Source organism: Cyprinus carpio, chromosome B22 (genome assembly GCF_018340385.1).
Source record: "Cyprinus carpio isolate SPL01 chromosome B22, ASM1834038v1, whole genome shotgun sequence".
Taxonomy (NCBI): Eukaryota; Metazoa; Chordata; class Actinopteri; order Cypriniformes; family Cyprinidae; genus Cyprinus; species Cyprinus carpio.
This window is the reverse complement of record NC_056618.1, coordinates 23,288,722-23,309,365: the sequence shown is the minus strand read 5'-3', so window position 1 is coordinate 23,309,365 and position 20,644 is coordinate 23,288,722. Positions and strand designations below refer to the sequence as shown.

Genomic DNA, 20,644 nt, shown 5'->3' with positions numbered 1-20,644 from the left:
CTGTTGCTTTTCTCTGAAATTCATGAGGCCTCATTATAGCTGTTACTATGGAAATGTAAGGGTCACTTATGTGATTCTGGCAAAGCAACAGACATTTTCTCAAGTGTTTTGCAGACTGTAGACACAACGTGCAGCATCGGCGGGAGCTTATGCCCAAGACAAACTAAAATAGCAATGTGCAATTTGTTAGAGCCATGTTCAGCTATCGTCATGGTTACCGGTGACATCAGGTTTTCCTTCCATTTTTGTATCAGAGGTTAAGCTTGTGTTTACAAGCAATTCTGTGCCCTGCATCCACAGTCATTTAGAGAATTGACAAGCAAACGCGAACAGGTAAATAACTTTAATCTAAAATGCATCATCATAGACAATATTGTGCAATACTGAATGGACAGTGCAATCAACCACTAAGAAGTAGTAAAGCAGCTGATGTAAGTCTGTCATTCACAATATTTCAGCTTTAGCACTGCAATAAACATCTAGAAAATGTCATGCCTAATTCTGTTATTGTTTGCAAGGTCATTCAAAATGTATCAAAAATGAGCGTCAAGTGTAATGTGCATAGTATTTGGCAAAGCTAATCAGTTTTGCTACTTGCTTAGATGGCAACAACTGTGAATGTGCATTTTAATAAGCAAGCTAAGCCCAGCCAAGCTAGCCAGTTCATGCCATTATGTCTTCCTCGTCAACAGGTCATTGAGGGCTATTGCTAATGTGTTATACTCATAATAAGGCTAAATTAGCTTTCCTGCTTTCTTAGCGCTAATTAAAGTCACTTTTGTCTTCCCTGGGAAACAGCAAAATAAAACAAATTGAAAACCTGAAGGCTAAGTTCTGCATGCAGGGTATACTGCGAAACTAATGTCTCTGGGGAGAAAAGTTGCTTACTTTCTCAATTTAGAGATGATTGACACCTCATTTCAAGCAAGCGTGTGAAATTATACAAGCTCAATTATGCCCCGAGTTCAGTGCTGGCCTAGTTGTCTAGTAGCCTAGCAGGTGTGCAAAATGCCTTGTCTGTCAAACATAGAAGCCATGATGTTAGTGACTAGTATTGTGCACTTTCAGATGCTTCTGGTGCTGTTAGCCGGTTTGGTGGTGGTTTCTTTTGGAGACTGTGTTGACTGGACATAAGTGTTCCTGCGGAAGCAGTAGACTCCGTAGAGACGGAACTTTTTATCGGGGAAACCCAGGTTTCGGACACCAGGTTCTGGGCCCCCGCAGCGGGCTCGAGGATTGATGATGGGGTAACGGATGCTGCCATCTTCCACCCAGCCTGCCTCACAGCGGTCCAAGAGCTGGATCTTCCATGCGGCGTATAGTTGTCCAACTTTGGCAATCACTGCATTGTCACGTTGACATGCCTTTACTGCCTCGAGGTAGTTTACCTTCTTAAAACGTTTGAGGAAGTAAACATGTCCTGCAAGAAAAACACAATTTTATGAAAATCAACAAAAGCTGTGAGAAGATTATACAAAAACTTGCCATAAATGTCTGACTCGCTGGAGTAGCAAAGGAAGAAGAATGTTCCAGTTGAATGTTCCGTCAAAAATGCCAATGAAATTCTTCCGGAAAGTAGACATTTCACTGTGGAAGATTTCGAAATTTGGATCATGATTTCAAAGCTTGCCTTCATCATGATGAAATGGCAATGCATTTTTGTTCAGGCCTGGCTGGGTGAGTCGAAAGAAACTATAAAAAAGGACAGCACAAAAAAGGAAACATTTCAGACCGCCATTTGTTTTTCAGAAGTCATTCATTGATTTTCTGTTTGTTTATGTGACGTCTGACTGTTAGGGCAGCACACTGTCTCATATTTCCCACTGGGCCATTCGCTAAATTTCCAGCAGCTGGTCAGTATTAGAGGTATTATTGAAAATTGCCCTAGCTATAAAGATTTCAGGACAAGCTGTCCTCTCTAATAGCCCACTTGGGGGACAAAAGAAAAGCCTTTTGGCTCTCAATGACTTGACTGCAAGTGGGTCTGAAGAACTGGGCAAGTCTTGTGTACCCACTGGATCATACAGCACTTAGTAACAAATGGTCTGAACCAGGGCCAAAAATACTGTTTTCTTCCTGAAGACAAAATCAATTCTACTTTCAACTGTGCAAACGCCTATTATTCCCGCATGGTCACAAAGTGACTCTGCACCCCAGAAGCTGTACTAAATCATAGTTTCCCTGAAATATGATTTGATTTGGCCAATTTTCCAGGAATTGATCCATTGCTCGTTTAAGACTCCTTCATTTGTGCCTCTAGCACCATTTATTGGATATGTATCAAACGGAAGGCAGTGAAAGGAGGAGCAGGAGGACCTTCTCAACAGGAACCTGGTCCAACAGCCTCAGGCTGGAAAGATCTCTAATAAGCAATTCCACCCTAGGCAAACACTCACCATTTAGGTTCGAGGTAAAGCAAAAAGCATCATAGCGTTCGTCATCTTTGTGCCTGTAGCCATAGTTGCGGACCCCGGGAGGGCTATCCTTGTGGCCACATTGGTCTCGAGGATGGGAGATGGGGTACTGGACCGAGCCGTCCTCTAACCAGCCGGCGTTGCACCAGTCCAACCCCTCAAGCCAAGCCTTGTGGAGTTGCGCATGAGAGGCCAGAATTGCATCTTGCTGTCGGCATACTTCCTCTGCCTGGTGGTAGTTCAGCTTGTAGCGTCCGGATGGAGGGTAGTATGGGAACACCACACCTTTGAAAAATAATTTGGAGAAGTTGGTTCAGTAGGAATATGACACTTTATTCAGTCTTTGGGTGCTTTCACACCTGTAGATCAATTGATTTGTTCTGAAACAGGGATTAAAATGATTACAGTGTTGCTTTTTATTCTTGATGCGGTTCGCTTTCACACGGCAAAGTTTCTAAACAGACCAAATTTGTTCATACAAGTCACGTGCGGGTAAACTGTTCTCTCATTGGTCAAAGTTTCACCCTCTATTTTCTGTGATTCCACTCATAGCTGTCATCCATCAGGATGGAACGACAACAGCTTCTCAGGCTTATTGTTGTTGTTTTTTTTTGTAGCTGTCGTATATTAATTTATCATTTTGAGCAGGAGTCCAGGATTCATCGGGAAAACATTTTTAAAATGCACCTACTACAAAGAAGAGCAATAAGACGGCATTATAAAATGAAAAAGCTTGTGATATAGCCTAGTTCGTTGGTCCGTTGGATCGGATTGCTTTCTCACTACAACCAAACCACACCGTTCATTTTCAATCAAACCGAGACCACCTCATTCAGGCGATCTCAGACCGATTGTTTTGGCATGGATCCGAGCGCGATTGCCATGTTCACATATGCCCAAACGAACCAAGCTAAGGGTGGAACCATGCCAGGTTCAAAACAACGGGCCAGGTGTGAAAGCACTCTTAGTTACTACAACCAAGACCAGTTCCCTAACCTTCAAGGTCTAGATTGACAAATCCTGTGTCGTCCTCCATGTCATTGGTGACCTCACACTCGTAGCGGCCGTAGTCTTGCAAGGTGATGTTGTGAATAATAACTGAAGCATCTCCTGGCCCGGCCCGTTCCAGAGACACTCGACCACGGTAGGACCCAAATGCCTTCTGTTGTCGCCCCAGCGCTACAAACACGTCTTCAAACTGGAAAGCATCAGAAACCTTCGTCCATTTGATGCGGATGCGTTTAGGGTCGACGTCCTCTGGTTCATGGTGATAACGGCAGGGAAGGGTGATAGTGCCACCGCGATGAGTGACCACCTTACCTGGAGCAGTCTGGACTATCACTGCCCCTGTATCATCCTCTAGGGAAAAAGAGAAAGGAGTTTCCACTTTACACTCCATGAATTATCCTTATCAGTGTGTACCTGGGAATCAGTCCCATAACTTTTGAGTTCCTAGCACCATGCTAAACTTCAGAAACTTCAGCAGGCCCACATTCAATCCGAATTAGATTCAAAGTGTTGCAATTATGTTTATGCAATTTTGTGATTTTCTTTTTCATGCAGTTCATATGTAAACAGGGTCATTTTCATTTCAAATATAGCTAAATCTTTTAGTATTCTCTGTGCTGTGTCCCTTTCAATTAAGTGAACTGACATGTCACATCAGTCTAAAATCTGCATATTGCATGAATATTGGCAATTGTAATGCAGATACGGCCCTCTTCCTGAGTACCTTAGCTTTACCTGTTGCGCTAAATAAGCATCTGATCTTAAAACCAGCAAAGAAAAATGAATAACTGTGGCATTAAAAAAGACATTGAAAATGCTTAAATCCTTCATCTTTTCTTTTATTTCCCACAGAATCCATTGCTTTTGTCTGAAGGCTGTTCAAAGGCACTTGGAGCATAGCTGGATCCCCAAGCCACCAAGTCTTAAAAGTGTGAAACGCAGCTATCAAACAACATCTTCTCTGATAGCGATCCAAGATTTTCCAGACAGACCTCGAGGGCCATAATCAGCTTTGACATCTGCTCATTTAAACTGTCAGCTGGATACCTGGCGCTCTGAAATGTTTGTTACCACAACACCTTTTCTTTTGAAAGCAGGGTTGCCAAACATGTCCCAGCATTGATTCAGCCAGAGACAGCTAAAGAACCAGTATTTCATCCGAAGCAAAGGGTCTAAACTGAAAGCAATGTCACTGTAACCACAGACTTTTTGAAAGTAATCTGTAGCTGCCAAGTAAATGTTGGGACCATGCTGTTAGAAGACAGCTACTGCAACAGCTTCATTTAAAGACCTTTTTTTCTTGCTTACATAAAAATGAATACCAAATGAAGAAAAGCGACCTAGTTGACTTGAAACTGATTATAAAGTATGTTTACCTGCAATATAAATATGCAATAACTATCAGATTTTGCATATTGCTTTTCAATCCTACTTGAGCTTCGAGTAGCCACTTCAATTGCAGTTGGTAAGAGATTTTCTTTTAACACCTCTGGTGGACTGACACTGGACTTGCAAAGTGAGGTTATACACTGAAGATCACTCTCATGGGTGGAGTCGTCTCTGACTGTCAAACTTTACATTAAGTGCTCTGAATATCAATGCACTTACACAATAATGGCATTTGTTGGTTGCATGTTTAACACAGTTGCAAAGCAGTTTTCTACAAGTAGGCGGTTGCCGGAAGGTATCATAACCTTCTTCTGCTCACGCTGCATTTGCAGATTTGCCTTATGTACATTGTGATCTGGGACACCTGGTATAAAGCAGCACAGAAGAAGTTCTTACCCATTACATGAACCACTCTCCTCCGTCCTTTCTCCAAGTCGGCTGGGTAGGTGGTCACAAAGGGTGAAAGGAACAACAACGTGCAGGTAATGGTTTCCAAGCACAAGATCTTTAAACACACACACACACACACACAGAACAATTGCACACAAATGAGCTTGGTTTTGTTCATTTTTGACAAAATCAGACAATGTGGGCAATATCTGATCTAAATCTACAGCATTTATAATGATGTATATACCAGCATGATACATGCACAGAGCATGAATGTGGTTTGGATCGGTTTTGCAAACATTTGGTAGAGTCTAGAGTCTGTTATGGCAAAATAATCAGATTTCTGCTTTCTGAACAAAGTCACACAGTATTGCTTTACTAATGTAGGCCTTTTTTCCGTCCTCTTTTATGCAACATGATCCAGACCACACACACACACTATGCAGCACTGAAACCAGCCCAAACACATTATATACGAAACAACGGATTCATACATCATCATCCTCAACTCCCCTAACAGCATCTTTGAGCATCCCCTACCGCAATGCACTGCGCACTATCAAGGTTACCGTAGTAAAACCCACACGTGCAGTCTGAACTCACCAACATCATGAGAGGACGCGTTTTCTGTTGAGATGGTATGAAGTTATTATTGCCCAGTGCAGTGACGCGCGTCCCGTCGCAGCTGTCCCGGAGTTCTGACTCGGTTTCACTGCAGATGTGGTCTGTGGTGTCTCATCACACTGCAGCTGACGGTGTCAGTGCTGGAAGACTCTCATTTACACTACGACTGATGAAAAGCTTTAGTGTTAGGCTGATATACTGTGGTAACAAAGAGGGTTGGTCATTTTTATCGGATGATGTACTTTTAAATTGTAACTTATTTTGTATAGCTAGTTTTGTTCACGGTTGCGTATGTTGCAGATTGTGCGAATTTATTCGCAAACGTAATGTTTGTAGCTTTACTAGGTAGTTTATTTAGAAACTTTGTCGTAAATATTTAAACTCCAATAACCTTAACTCATTTTTAACCAGACTCTTTCCCATTCATTGTGTGAACTGGCAAGTAGGTTTTGAGACTGGATATCTGATAAATAGAGTGTATTGTATCGTGAAACTATGATAATATGATGTCGTATCTTGTCTATAATTAATACATGTACTGTCTGTTTTATTTTTTTTATTTTTTTTGTTGTTGGTTGTTTTTTTTTTTTGTTATTTATTTATTTATTTTTGCTTTTTTTTTAAGTACGCGAGTAGTTTCGTACTTGTTACATACATACTTGCATACTAGCAGTAGTGCGCCGGAAGGGGAATTAGCTCAGATGGTAGAGCGCTCGCTTAGCATGCGAGAGGTAGCGGGATCGATGCCCGCATTCTCCAAAGCTTTTTTTTCCTTTCTCCCTGCTCTAAAAGTTATTTCAGATTTAGCACGCAATGACTGCTGGTAAGTATTTATAAGATACTGAAAATACTAAAATGACTAGATTTTGCGAATTGCCCAGGGACTACGGGTGAAAATTAGCTCTTGAGCTAAAACCCGGTACTATGTATCTCTCCCTTTGAGGTTAATGTTTATTGTACGCTGTCTCTGTTTTTTTAGGTTAATGTTTATTGTACGCTGTCCCTGGACTCTACATTCAGTATGCTAGGCTAAGTATCCACAACTAATGCACTAACGTTATCCTTCATATATATATATATATATATATATATATATATATATATATATATATATATATATATATACATACATATATATATACATACACACATATATATATATATATATATACACATATATATATACATACACATATATATATACATACATACACATATATATATATATACATATATATATATATATATATATATATATATATATATATATATATATATATATACCATATATATAATGAGTTTTTTTTTTTATTATTTTTAATGTGTTTTTATATAAAGAGTTTAATCATGTTTTTTATTGTGTTATCATGTTTTTAATGTGTTTATTGTGTAAGTTAGCTGTATTTCTTTAGTTATTATTATTTAATTAACCCACCTTCAGTTTGATGGATATTAGTTAGAATGCAGGTTATCTGTTTTTGCAAATAAACTCTTCATATGGGTTCATTTATATTCATTTCATGACTCTCATATATTTATTATATATAAAGTTCTGTCGCAGCTGTCCCGGTTCTGACTCGGTTTCACTGCAGATGTGGTCTGTGTCGTCTCATCACACTGCAGCTGACGGTGTCAGTGCTGGAAGACTCTCATTTACACTACGACTGAAGAACAGCTCTTAGGCTGATATACTGTGGTAACAAAGAGGGTTGCTCCGTTTTCACTCGGCGGAGGAAGCTGTGTATCAGCCAAAGCAACTGGGTCAGGTGGAGTCAGATTCTTCTGCTGCAACTGAAACCTGAAAATAAATTACTTGCATTATATGTTTAGAAGTATTGAGTTGATTTGAAGCAAATAATGTGCCTTGCTTACCACTGAATGAGTGTCCTCTGGTTTATCTCAAACAGCTGGATCATTGTTTCATCCATATTACTGTGGTAATAAACATGGCCATGACCATAAACTGCGGCCTGATGATGAGTTTTCTACAGAGGACAGGAATCCCTGATATATCAAATATGTAAAGTCTAATAAGAAGTCTGAAATTTCCTCCTGTTTCCAATGCTGTCCTCTTAAACCATGACTATGCACACAGTGTACACACAATAAAGCTAAAGTACTATTCACAGACTCAGAACCTGCAAAAGTGCATGTCCTATTTCAAACACTGTCCTTTTAAACCATGACTACGCACACACCAGGCTACAAAAATGTAGACCAGTCTTCTGACAACTCACATTCCCATACTTCAAATGCTGGTTACACCAGGTGCTTTAACCTCTTAAAGTCTCAGGCATTTTTCAAGTGTTTTTCACTTTTTGGCCTACCCAAATTAAAATGAGCACTATTCCCACATACTTTGGCCCATATGGATAAATGTTTTTTTGTTTTTGTTTTTTAGTTAAGACTCCAAAAGTCCAATAATCCAAAAGTCATTATTATTACATTATTTTAAAAAATATGCAATTTTTCTTGGTAAATGTAGTTTTCCCTATCCCCACAACGACTTGGTAATGATTTTTAAATTAAAAAAATGTGTGTTATTATGTGTTATTACCAAATATACATTTAAATTGTTTAATCAATATTTTCAATCATAGGACCCAAACCATGATTTCGCAAACAATACAAACATCACTGTTGACAGCAACAGCTTAATTAGCGGACTGCAGATGATTTTAACTTACCTGATCATTTATCGTGTGAAAAGTTACAGGTTCACAGGTACTGAAGAAAACATGTGCTATGCATGCTAGCTAGCTTTATGGACACGTTTCATTTTCCAAAAATACAAACTGTATATGAACAAACAATGACTCATATTCAGTAATGAAGTACACCTAGCCTTGCCTATTGCAAAGATGACAATAATAGGGGCCGGCGATTGGTCAAAAAGTAAGCCACAGGAGAGAAACGCGATTGGTCAAAAGTTAGCCACAGGAGAGAAACGTGATTGGTCCAAGGGTGGGTAATGCTGTTTCATGCATTCAGAGTTGTTTACACTGTTAAATAGTTAGATTCTCATGCTAAGCATTGACACAGTTTCAAAAAAACAATTTGGACATATGAAGGTGTATTTCTGAGCCAAAAATCTTGCTTCCGGGTTCGTAAAAGTTTCGTAAAAGGGTGGAACTCCTTATATGGGCATTTCTCCCGGAAAACCGCGCCCGCGCACACATCGACCAGACAGCAAGAATGAGAACGCGCCCACCGACGAGCTTCATCCGGCGGCAGTGCTGCACGGGGCTCACTAAGGAAGAATGTTTCCAAAGAAGTATGTTTTTGGTTGTAAGGGAAAGATAACTTAGTTCAGCTTCCTAAATAACCCAGCGATATGTAAACAATGGATGCAGTTTGTTTTTCCGGGGCAACAAAGGGAGTATCACAAGTGTGTTTGTTGACGAATGTTCCAAAAACAAGGACCAGTTCGAAGCTGCACATTTGCACATCGTTTGATACTGAAAGATGGAGTGGTCCCAGCTATAAAAGATGATTCAGAACTGCATACGGTAAGTGAAACGGCATCAAATTACTGTTTTGTTGGCATTCGGCGCTCAAGTGGCAAGTGCTCGTCACTTTTAGGCTCCGCCCACGGTGCGCCTCCAGGAGCTCGGCTTTTTCCGGAGAGAATCGTAAAGCTGTATCTTTCTTTTATAAGTATGATAAAACTAAAGACCTTTTGGAGATATGAAGGATGTAGAGCTACGAGATTGGGTGAAACTGTGTGTTATGCCCCCTTCAAAAGTAAGCCACAGGAGAGAAACGCGATTGGTCAAAAGTAAGCCACAGGAGAGAAACGCGATTGGTCAAAAGTAAGCCACAGGAGAGAAACGCGATTGGTCAAAAGTAAGCCCCAGGAGAAAGGCGCGATTGGTCAAAAGTAAGCCACAGGAGAGAAACGCGATTGGTCAAAAGTAAGCCACAGGAGAGATTACTTTTAGTCGCAAATGCGAGAGGTAGCGGGATCGATGACCGCATTCTCCAAAGGTTTTTTTTTTCCTGCTCTAAAAGTTATAATTACATTTCAATTTAGCACGCAGTGATTGCTGGTGAGTATTTATAAGATACTGAGACTAAAATAACAGACGTTGCGAATGAATTTCTGCAGGAAGCTATTTAGTATGCTAGGCGAAGTATCCATAACTGATGCACTAACGTTAGCCTATGTATGAAGAGTTTATTTGCAAAAACGGATAACTCCGTTTTTGTTAATTTTTATAAATCATATTTATTATTGTGTTATGTTTTTGTGTAAGTCAGCTGTATTTCTTTATTTATTATTATTTAATCAAAACCACCTGCAGTTTAATTGATATTAATTGGAATGCAGGATAAAATAAATAAATAAAAGCATTATTTTTGAACATTTTTAAAAACGGGGTTATCTGTTTTTGCAAATAAACTCTTCATATGGGTTTATTGATATATATATATTTTTTTATTTATTTATTATTATTATTATTTTTTTTTTTTTGAAGTTCCGTCGCAGCTGTCCCGGACCGGTTCTGACTCGGTTTCACTGCAGATGTGGTCTATCGCGTCTCATCACACTGCAGCTGACGGTGTCAGTGCTGGAAGACTCTCATTTACACTACGTTTTAGGCTTTGCCGTGAATATTTAAACTCCAATAACCTTAACTCATTTTTAACCAGACTCTTTCCCATTCATTGTGTGAACTACCAAGCAGGTTTTGAGACTGGATATCTGATAAATAGAGTGTATTGTATCGTGAAACTATGATAATATTATGTCGTATCTTGTCTATGATTAATATGTACTGTGTTTTCTTTTTAAAGAGCGCGAGTATAGTTTCGTACTAAAGTTACATAGTGCATACTAGCAGTAGTGTACAGGAAGGGGAATTAGCTCAAATGGTAGAGCGCTCGCTTAGCATTGTGGGCTTACTTTGGGCTTACTTTGGCTCAGTCGGTGGAATTTTTTATGTGAAAGTTACAATTACATTTTAATTTAGCACGCAGTGACTGCTGGTAAGTATTTCAAAGATACGAAGACTAAAATGATTAGACTTTGCGAATAAATTAATGCAGCAAGCCATTTAGTATGCTAGGCTAAGTATCCTTAACTGAAGCACTAACGTTAGCATATATATATATATATATATATATATATATATATATATATATATATATATATATATATATATATATATATATATATATATATATATATATATATATATATATATATAATATGCATGAAGTGTTTATTTGCAAAAGCAGATAACTCCGTTTTTATGAATTTTCATAAATCATGTTTATTATTGTGTTATCATGTTTTTATTGTGTTAGTTAGCTGTATTTCTTTAGTTATTATTATTTAATCAAAAACAACCCACCTACAGTTTGATTGATATTGGAATGCAAGATAAAAATAAATAAATAAATAAATAAAAACATGATTTTTGAACATTTTTGTTTGCAAATAAACTTTCAAATGGGTTTACTGATTTATTAATTTTTTTTAGCAATTTTACACATTATTGCAATTAATTACAATAATTTTTGTAATATTTTGTTTTTCCATTCAAAGCTTGATTTCTCCTTTATTAATACTGATTTAGTATGTTTTTGTTGCAGTATTTGGATCCTTTGACAGATATTTTGAATAAACTGGTGAGTTAGTCACGTTTTAAGTGTTATACATTACATTGTTGGCCAAAAAATGACTTGATCATTTTTGTATGTTAAATTCTGCATTTTTACAGTTTCTTAAATCTTTTTATAAGTTTCAGTTGTATTGAAAAGCAAAAGGCTGTTTAATGGCCTATTCATTTAATTGTGACAACTATTGTCAGTATGTGCACAATGAACTGTAGCAATAATTTTCAGTGTGTTCAATAGTTTATTTATAACTGACTTTTAAAAATAAACCAAACCTAAGAATTATTCACTGGAGGAGAAAGGCACTAATTACCCCTAGTCTCCCCTATACTGAAATATCTCATATAATACTTTATGAGCTCCACTATGTCAACACTGAAATGAAATTATCTGCTAGGCTAGCTTGACAGATTTCTGTACTTATTCCACTGGAACTGATTTGATGCCACACAGAGCGCTGTTTGTGTGTGCAAGCAGAAATTGTGTGCATTGCTCCTCATCAGCATGAAAAAGCTGCTGAGCAAGGTTTGCTTTTAAGGTTAGTAGTTGTAGAACTCAACCCTGCCGACTTGATCGTGTACATACAGCGTATCCAGATGAAGATCTTGTAGGATGATATTTTATTACCTATGAGACCAGTCAGTTATTCAAGAGAAAGTTCAGGCATGTGTTACATTTAAGATGTAACTGTGAAATTTGTGTGTAACAGATGGATAGAACTAGGAAAATACACCGGAATAAGAGAGCTCTAGTTGCAGCACATGAGATTTTTACAGTGAATGACAGAAGGCTAATAAACTGCAGAGTCAAAGGTCTTGTTGTGTCAAGACAGGTAGAACAAGCCATGGTTTAATGATCTCAGCATCTTGCAATTTAGAGTTGTTTTTCTCATGATGAATTCAGTAACAGCCGTAGCTCTGGCAACTGACACCATCAAGACGTTTCAAAAGCAAGGTCCTGTACCCTACTTGATTGCCAAATTAACAGGAACCCACTGGAACACGGTTGTGCCAATTTAACACAATTTTAAATGCACTCTTTCTAAAGGAGTATTTCACCCAGCATGAGTTAATGATGACGGAACTTCAACACTTGTGTGAACTATCCCTTCAAGGTCAAGGTTTTTTTTTTTTTTTTTTAATCGATTTAATTTAATTTCTTCTCATTGTTAGATTGGCCCACAGGGGAGATGGAAAGGAAGTAGTCCGGCTCTCGTTTGCAATGCAGGATGAGCAGTACAGGACCGGCCGCATACAGTAGGTTGAGGAGGAGGACGGGCAACAGGGTCGTGACGGGAATCCTGTACATTTCTGCAGTGTGTGGGTGCAGCGACACTCCAATATAAGACCACTGGCACTGTGGTGGACAGAAGCACAAGATGTTGTTTTTGTGGGTGAGAGTTTTATATAATCATATATAATCAAATGGGAAAAAAAAAAAAAAACAGGTGAAAAAAATCTAATAAATTTAGGGAAGGACTTCTGGTCACCTTGACTTGGGCCAAAACATAACCACCCAGGGGTGCATTTCCCATACAGTGACATAACTTGTTGCTTGAAGGAATAGTTCACCCAAAAAAAAAGAGCAAATTTTGTCATTAATTATTCACCCTCATGTCGTTTTAAACCCGTAAGACCTTCATTCATCTTCGGAACAGAAATTAAGATATTTTTGATGAAATCCGAGAGCTTTCTGACCCATAGCCAACAGTTATGGGTCAGAAACAGTTATGGGCTAACAGGGCACAATGAGGTCTCATCCAAGACCTTGTAATGTATTTTAGAGGCCTCTGCCTATGGGTAAGTAGAGATGAATGGACCACAATGACGTCCTCTCAGCTTTGAGGAGGCGTTCATTAGTATGTCGAGCTGTAGATCTACAGTGAAACTCCAGTGAAGTCCTGTTCTACTGGAGGTCTTTGATTAGGAATGCTGACTGCTCGGGCCTCATACTGGGAATTATAGGGGTGCTAGATGAGCTTGTTCAGACCAAGGCTTTGATCGTGATACTGTTTGATGGTGCCTTTCTGTAACATCAGCATACAGTAGACAGAAATCTCTAGATTCTGCGAGAAACTATGGAGGAAATACAGTATTCCTCAATGGTTGTTTCTAACGTGAACCTTAGACATAGAATTTACAGTTTCTAACAGATGTTTTCTTGCTCTCTTCTCACAGCTTTGACTAAATATTGGAGAAGTTTTTCATGTCTTACCTGTAAAATGGCACTTGCAAAATATACCGTCCAATCAAGCATCCAAGTGCAGCCAGGTGTGTAAAGCCCATATGCAAATGAACCCAGCATTGGAAGCGTATGGAACAGGAGCAGCAACATCTGGAGACGAAAAGACATCGTGCAACAAGTATTACTTCAATCTGTGTGTCAACACTACACGCCTTGCCTCTACACACCAGTGCTTTGATGGCAAATTAATGCAGTCCAACTCAATCCCCAAGGGCACCAGCGCTGCCGCAGCAATGCACTCCCGCTGAATACAGATCGGCCCAACTGCATTGAGTTCACACAATCATTCATACTTATTGAGGGGTAAAAACACAAACATGGGTGCATTACCCACAATTAGACCCTAAACAGAGCCTGATTTTGTTGCACAGCACGTGGTGTCTTTCAAGAAAGTTATAACAAGCTGTGAAAGTCATGTTCACCCAGGAATTCAGATACATCTTTAGAGAATTTATTTTTATTGCTTGATTTTAAATATCACATAGAAAAAGCAGCTATTTAGGTATAAATATAATGTTATAATATATATTATACATATTCATTTCTACATTTAAATACATGTATAAACATTTAAAATAAAATATATATATTTTTATGCATAAAATAATATACATTATTGTTTTGTATATAAAGTAAGCACTTTCAATTAGAATCGAATCAGTCACAGATGTTGAATTGGAATTTGAGTAGAAACATTACAAGGAATTTACCCTGCCTTATACATACTATATAAATATTCTTACCAGCACCTGGGCGTCCCTGAGTGCACAGGTATTATGCGATCGATGCGGGTTTCTGTCCTCTGTACAAGCATACATGTTGACGTGCCCTCATTCCTTATCAAACACATTACCACACATGTCACACTCTCTCCTTGTTTGAGTTGATGGAGGGGCTCAGCAAGGACTCATGGGTAGGATTAGCTTATCAAGTCACAGCACATCTCCTGCCTGATCGATGGGCCACCATTGTGCCAGTGTTTCAGCTGGAACAAGGACTTTTGATAACCTATTGACCAAGCTAAAACCCCAATCTAAACAAAAACAAGGTACCCTCCATACCTTTGTGCTCGGGCTGAGACAGGGGGGATATTCTTGGACTACCCAAGGTGACAATAAGCCACCAACCTTATTGAGTGCTAATGATGTTTAATACTTACCGTACAGTCATTTAGAGGAGCTTAATGCTATAAAGCTTAGGGTATTAAAAAGCCTGAATGTGTTGGCCTAAAACTGACCAAATGTCATTGCTTAATAGTATGTGAAATGTACTCGCCGTAACTGGGGAAGCCCACAAGATTCTTCAGATATGGTTCATACTCTGTCATATCTGTTGAGGATTTCTAACGGGCAATCAAGAACGGCCTATATGGATAAAGATATGAGTTTCTTTCTCCCAACTGAATTAATTATGGAAATCATACGCAAGCATATGGTGAGCACCAACTTACCAATCCTTTAAAGATAGTGGATCTCATGGCAGCCACTAGATAAACCACAAAGAGAAGATCCAGGGGGCTCCAGATCAAGGCTTTTTTCTGCTCACATACAGCCTGATTGATACAAGCAGCATTACTGATTCTGTAGAGAAAATACTAACCACTGACCAATGTCAACGGTGTCTTGTTCTTCACCTTGGATGCTCCCACAAGAGGCATATCCCTTGGCCTGGAGAACAAGAAAACAGTTCCCCATATAGGCACCAACAGAAAAGGCATGTTGAGCCAGAAGGCAGGACAGATCTCGGAGCCATATTTACCTGCATATAAAATGTATTTGAGAAGCATCTTATAATGTTCAGCAGGAATTCATGATCGTTTATTTACTTTGACCCACCAACCACGATTCTAGGTACAAACACAATCATGTTGGCACACAGCGATCCAGGCCAGAAAAGACCCAAGGTGCAGTATTGTTGCCTGGGATGACAGGAAACACTAATTTAGAAAAACCCACCTCCTTTTAAACATAACAGCATGTACTTTTATGTCATGTTCTTGCCAGATAGTGTCAAACCTTTTACCAATTTTTTAAAAATGACAGACTCATTTTTACATCTTGGACTAGAGTACTGAATAGCGTACAGAGTAGACAATTTACAAACTTGTTTGACATGCGGTGTATTAGCATCAGGTAGAGGATCAAGTGTGTTATACCATCTTAGTAGCACATCATGATAGCGTACGGTGTGCCGAGATACGGCTACCCCTGGAGAACCAGCAATACCATCGTCAGACAGGTTTAGACTTGGTAATCGATAACATGAACTCTGCTTTCTCTTCATGATACTAACTGTTTTCTGGTAGAACTCCATGAACCCTGAGGTGAAGCCATCATATTCTGGAACGCTTGTGAACTCGTGAAGGAAAACGGAGTAAAAACACAATAACGTTAATAATCTTTTCTTCTGTTTAGTGTTCAAATGTACATGCTTTAGATGTTGTAGTATATGTTACACAAGTGAAACATGACTTCATTGCGGTTTTCCAATTTTTACTTTTGGTCACCTGATATTGTGATAGAATACTTTATTCTGATTGGTCAGTTGTGTGTGGTCCTATGGAATACTTGATTCTGATTGGTCAATTGTGTGTGGTCCTATGGAATACTTGATTCTGATTGGCCCATGGTGGCATTCAGTGGTCTCATATTTGTAATAAGCTAGTGAATATGGGGAATTTCTAAGCTCAAAATTCTCTTGGTTGACTGTTTTTTTAGGCTACATTGTAGACTTGTAGATTTTTAGATAATATAGAGGTAAGATTACAACATAATTTGAGTTAAAAATTAATATTCAAACATACACATTTATTTATTTGGTGAGTCATGCAATAAGTGGAATATTGTACAATAAGTCGCATGATTGATTGGTTATATATTTTCCACATATTCTCGTATGCAAATGTCACGTATAATTAACATTATGCAAAACTGCCCTGAAATCAAACAATAGAACACTTTCTTCCTCGGAAAGTGACAAACTGCTCTTGTCTATAATGAAAGAAATGTTCATTTACTTTGTTCAGTTTTAATTGCAGGCTTTGCAAGAAAACGTATCTCTCCCTAGTGGGATTATGAGCTCGGCTTCATTGGCGCTTTCGAAACGCTGAATTGAAATGTTTTCGACTTTAACTCTAAGCCTTCTGTGATGTGCCGAGAGAAAAACCTCACTAATAAGATGTTGCAGCGCTCAACTGCTCTATCAAGAGTTAACCTTTATTCTCAGTGTCTTTATTAAAAAGATTTCACTCTTACCGACTATTGATTTCTAGCAAGGTGGAAGGATAATGATATCTGCAAGTGGAGGTGTGAACAAGAAATTTATATTTGGAGCCATGTGGTGTTTTTTTTTTTTTTCTTTATTTTTCTCCAGGTTTAAAGCGCAGCTCTGCCAAAAGGGCACTTTGCGGACACAGAAAATACCCCATGTGGCATTTCCTAAGCATCTGGGTGACAAATAATGAGTGGCAGGGGACATGAAGAAAGAAAATTCATGAGCATGGAGGCAAAAATAATGACTGTAAATGTCACCACTGAAAGCTCAGACACAGGATTTAACGGAATAGTTCACGTAGACATGAAAAATCTGTCATCATTTACTTCACACTCATGTCGTTCCAAAACCATGTGACTCCATTGGAACACAATGGTGAAGTTTAGGGGAATGTTCATGCTGCTCTTTTTCATATAGATAAATGGTGAACTGTAAAGCTCAACATGATGGTAGCCTAACTGATACGTTTCAATTTGGGTGAAATATTCCTTTAATAATCTTTTCCGAGCAAAGTTTTCAAGATGGAATTTATAGCCTATTGTGAAGGAAACCATGGGTGTAAAAGTAAAGACAGGTGTGTTATTGTAACAAATACTTTTCTTGTATCCAATTTCATGGTTGGTTTGCTAGACTAGATATTGTCCAGTGTCATTCTTCTTGCGTTCAAGAGTATCTGACTGACAGCTTCGTAGATATAACAGCTCAATGAGAAGTGCTGTATTGCTATCCGCTGAGCACAGATGCACAGTCTGATACTGACGTTTTCGCTTTCTGTCTTTCTCGCCTCCCCTTTTCTCCCGAGCCCTTTTAATCCATAGGGGTCTTGGTTTAGTTTACCTGTATTACAGGTGCGATAATGGAATTATCGTCTCCTTCATCATGGCAGGGTGAAAAAATAACATGCTGTGCAAGATGACATTGTCACCTCTCAGTCACTCAAACCCATAATAACACCACTATTTTAAGCTAGATTTCTAGCATTACATTGCAAAAGCTTAAATTTTTTTATTGTGTCCTAATACGAAGCAGATTGGAAATGCACAAGAGTTTGCGTTTATTGATTTGGGGATTTTAAAACTAACCTTTCATAAAGCGTATTCTTTTCAGATTATTTTTTAAGTTTGTATATATAGGCCTACCACGTGTCACAGAAGAATTTTGTAATTTTTTGTCTGGCATTGTAAACATTTTGGTAGGAGACATGGCAATTTTTTTGCCCCGTTTTTCGGAAAATTGTGCATGTGTCACCACAACTTCCACTGGTTTTTGTGTAAACCTCCCTGAACCTTTAATACGGTGAGAGAAAATGTCAATGAAATGCCAGTATCTGCATTCCACCGATACTAATGAGTTTAAATTGCCTCATTCAGTGCAGCAACAAAACAATTAAAGGGATAGTTAACCCAAAAATGAAAATTCTGTCATTAATTACTCAACCATTCCAAACTCATAAGACCTTCGTTCATCTTCATAGAAACGCCACTGACACATTCAAAATGCAGAAAGGTACGCATGTCTCGTGAACTCACATCTTTGACATGGTGAAGAAATTGCTGGATAAAGTTGTTTTTTTTTCTTTGCACACAAACAGTATTCTCGTTGCTTCATAACATTACGGTTGAACCACTGATGTCACATGGACTATATTACCGATGTCCTTTTTACCTTTCTGAGCCTTGATCGCGGTAATTTCATTGTTGCCTATGCATTGTCAGAAAGCTCTCGGATTTCATCAAAAATATCTTAATTTTTGTTCTGAAGATGAACGAAGGCTTTGAAACGACATGAGGGTGAGTAATTAATGACAGAATTTTCATTGTTGGGTGAACTATCCTTTTAAATAATTTATGCAGATGTATGTAACCTTAAACAGAAAAAAAAATTGGTGTTTTTGAGACCATATTTCAAATCATCTGACGTTTATTTATTTGAGGGTCAGAAAGAAATGACGATAAGCTGCATATCTCAAGAGTTAACTAATCAAATCAGTGTCAGAGCTCATACTATAGAACAAACAATCTTTTGGAGGATTGTAGTGAGTAGCGAGGTAGACCAAGAGGAACACCACCACAAGAACAGCCCCCCCAATTTCCAGAATAACCACTGGCCTGTAATTGCAAAATATGAGTCAACATAATATCAGATTTAGCTCGCTGTGACTGACCATAGTCTGTAAATAATCTAAAAATAGGCCACTGACCACAGTCAGATTTCTTCCTGTCAATCATTTTGCGCAAAGTTTTCGTGAGTTTGCAGTGTGCGAAATGTTCACAGTTTCTCTTCTGACAACATCGACAAGTGTTTTAAAGGAAAGACAGAAAAAATAGTAAGAATGAGGGAAATTAAGAGGCTAAAGGATCAAAAAAGAAACAATGGAACATTGAAATCTTAAAGGCGCTTGAAACTGAAATTTTTTTTTAACAAGTATACCTATTATTGTTACTATTATCATAGTAGCATTGATAAGTATTAAATATTTAATCAAGAAGATGTCCTTCAAGCCTATCTTAAAGGATGCCATACTTTAATAAATACATTTTTTGATTCATTTTGCATAGAGATTACTACACACCTATGTGTATTCGGCCGTTTTCTTTCCTGTCTTCAGTAAGTGAGCAGAGATGAATGGTTTGGCAGAGAGAACTGTAATTATTCCAACACCCAGAGCACCAAATGAGATGGGGTGGGGGGGAGCACATGACAACCATCCTGCCTTACTGAGACATGATTACTGTTGTATGAGGAGCTATTCAGACAGAGGACATGTCTTATTGTCAACATGAGAGTCAATACAGCCTTCAACAGAAACAATGGTTGTTTAAAATGAATAAATGAAGGCACAGAAGTACAGTGAAATACCACTTTTCGATGACCTTTATTGTTTTCAATTATTGGACTGTTTTTATTGTTTCTATACAGTATATATAGCTTATTTAGTTTTTTACAAAATATTTTTTTAAATGTATAATTTGTGAACCATTTCATCTGATGCATTAAAAATAACTGACACAAAAGAATGATTCTGCAATCAGGCATCACTAAATGTTGTAGTTAAACTTTGACCTTCATTTTATTAATAACAGAAAATTGCAGTTGCAGACTGCAATTTCAATCTCAGGCAGTCATATTTCTATTTAAATTTAAATTGGCCTCTTTTTGTGATGTTAAGACCAGCCTGGGGAGAGATGTGCACACAAATGTCTTAGTTTTCCAAGCGTGGTCTATAATTTTCTTGGCTTGTACTGCTTTGGAACTCCTACATCATTTAAATGGCTGTAATGTTGTGTATTTGATATTTTGTTTTTGTCAGGCTGCAGTTATTGTTTTTTTTTCTATCAATAAAAGCAGTAGCTTGAGTCTAGAACCAATCAATTACGTTTTGCTTTAAATTTAAAGAAATGCTTTGAATCATTGTCTGATTGTTATTTTGTGAATAGTACCACATGCTTTCACTGCCCTCAAGTGGAAGAGATAAAGATATAAGAGTCATAATCTTCAAAGATTACTATATTTAATGAATTAATTCTACAACTATTCCTTTAACCCTTGTAATATAATCTCTGTTCTCCATAGTACAATATCTAAAAAGAGTCAAATTTAAACAGCAGGACTGCTATTAAACAAATCCAATTAATGTGACCAAAGAGGTTATTTTTTAAAATACTTTAAAACACTTTAGG

The 20,644-nt window shown here is 38.0% G+C and overlaps 1 protein-coding gene, 1 long non-coding RNA gene and 1 other non-coding gene across 4 annotated transcripts; 2 read left to right on the top strand and 1 right to left on the bottom strand.

Moving 5' to 3' along the window:
* Nucleotides 1-328: 328 nt before the first annotated feature.
* Nucleotides 329-5,980, bottom strand: LOC109100189 (hyaluronan and proteoglycan link protein 4-like). The gene is made up of 5 exons (XM_042749607.1): nt 5,805-5,980; nt 5,208-5,316; nt 3,411-3,773; nt 2,397-2,699; nt 329-1,420 (listed from the first exon to the last, which is right to left on the bottom strand). Exons 1-5 carry the CDS (start codon nt 5,811-5,813, stop codon nt 1,065-1,067), a joined length of 1,140 nt encoding a protein of 379 aa, XP_042605541.1. The 5' UTR covers nt 5,814-5,980; the 3' UTR covers nt 329-1,064.
* A 531-nt stretch (nt 5,981-6,511) lies between these two features.
* Nucleotides 6,512-6,584, top strand: trnaa-agc. Its single transcript has one exon. It is a non-coding gene; the product is annotated as a tRNA-Ala (tRNA).
* A 2,947-nt stretch (nt 6,585-9,531) lies between these two features.
* On the top strand, nt 9,532-20,328 carry LOC109100190. 2 transcript variants are annotated; one of them, XR_006157979.1, is made up of 4 exons: nt 9,532-9,874; nt 11,424-11,459; nt 12,620-12,840; nt 13,625-20,328. It is a non-coding gene; the product is annotated as an uncharacterized LOC109100190 (long non-coding RNA). The 2 variants fall into 2 exon arrangements; XR_006157978.1 differs by lacking the exon at nt 11,424-11,459.
* Nucleotides 20,329-20,644: the final 316 nt, after the last annotated feature.

Coding starts and splice junctions, on each gene's coding strand:
- LOC109100189 (XM_042749607.1), bottom strand. Junction 3,774..5,207: donor GAGAGTGGTTCATGTAATGG/GTAAGAACTTCT, acceptor CTTTTTCCCTAG/AGGATGATACAGGGGCAGTG. Junction 1,421..2,396: donor CTTTACCTCGAACCTAAATG/GTGAGTGTTTGC, acceptor TTTTTCTTGCAG/GACATGTTTACTTCCTCAAA.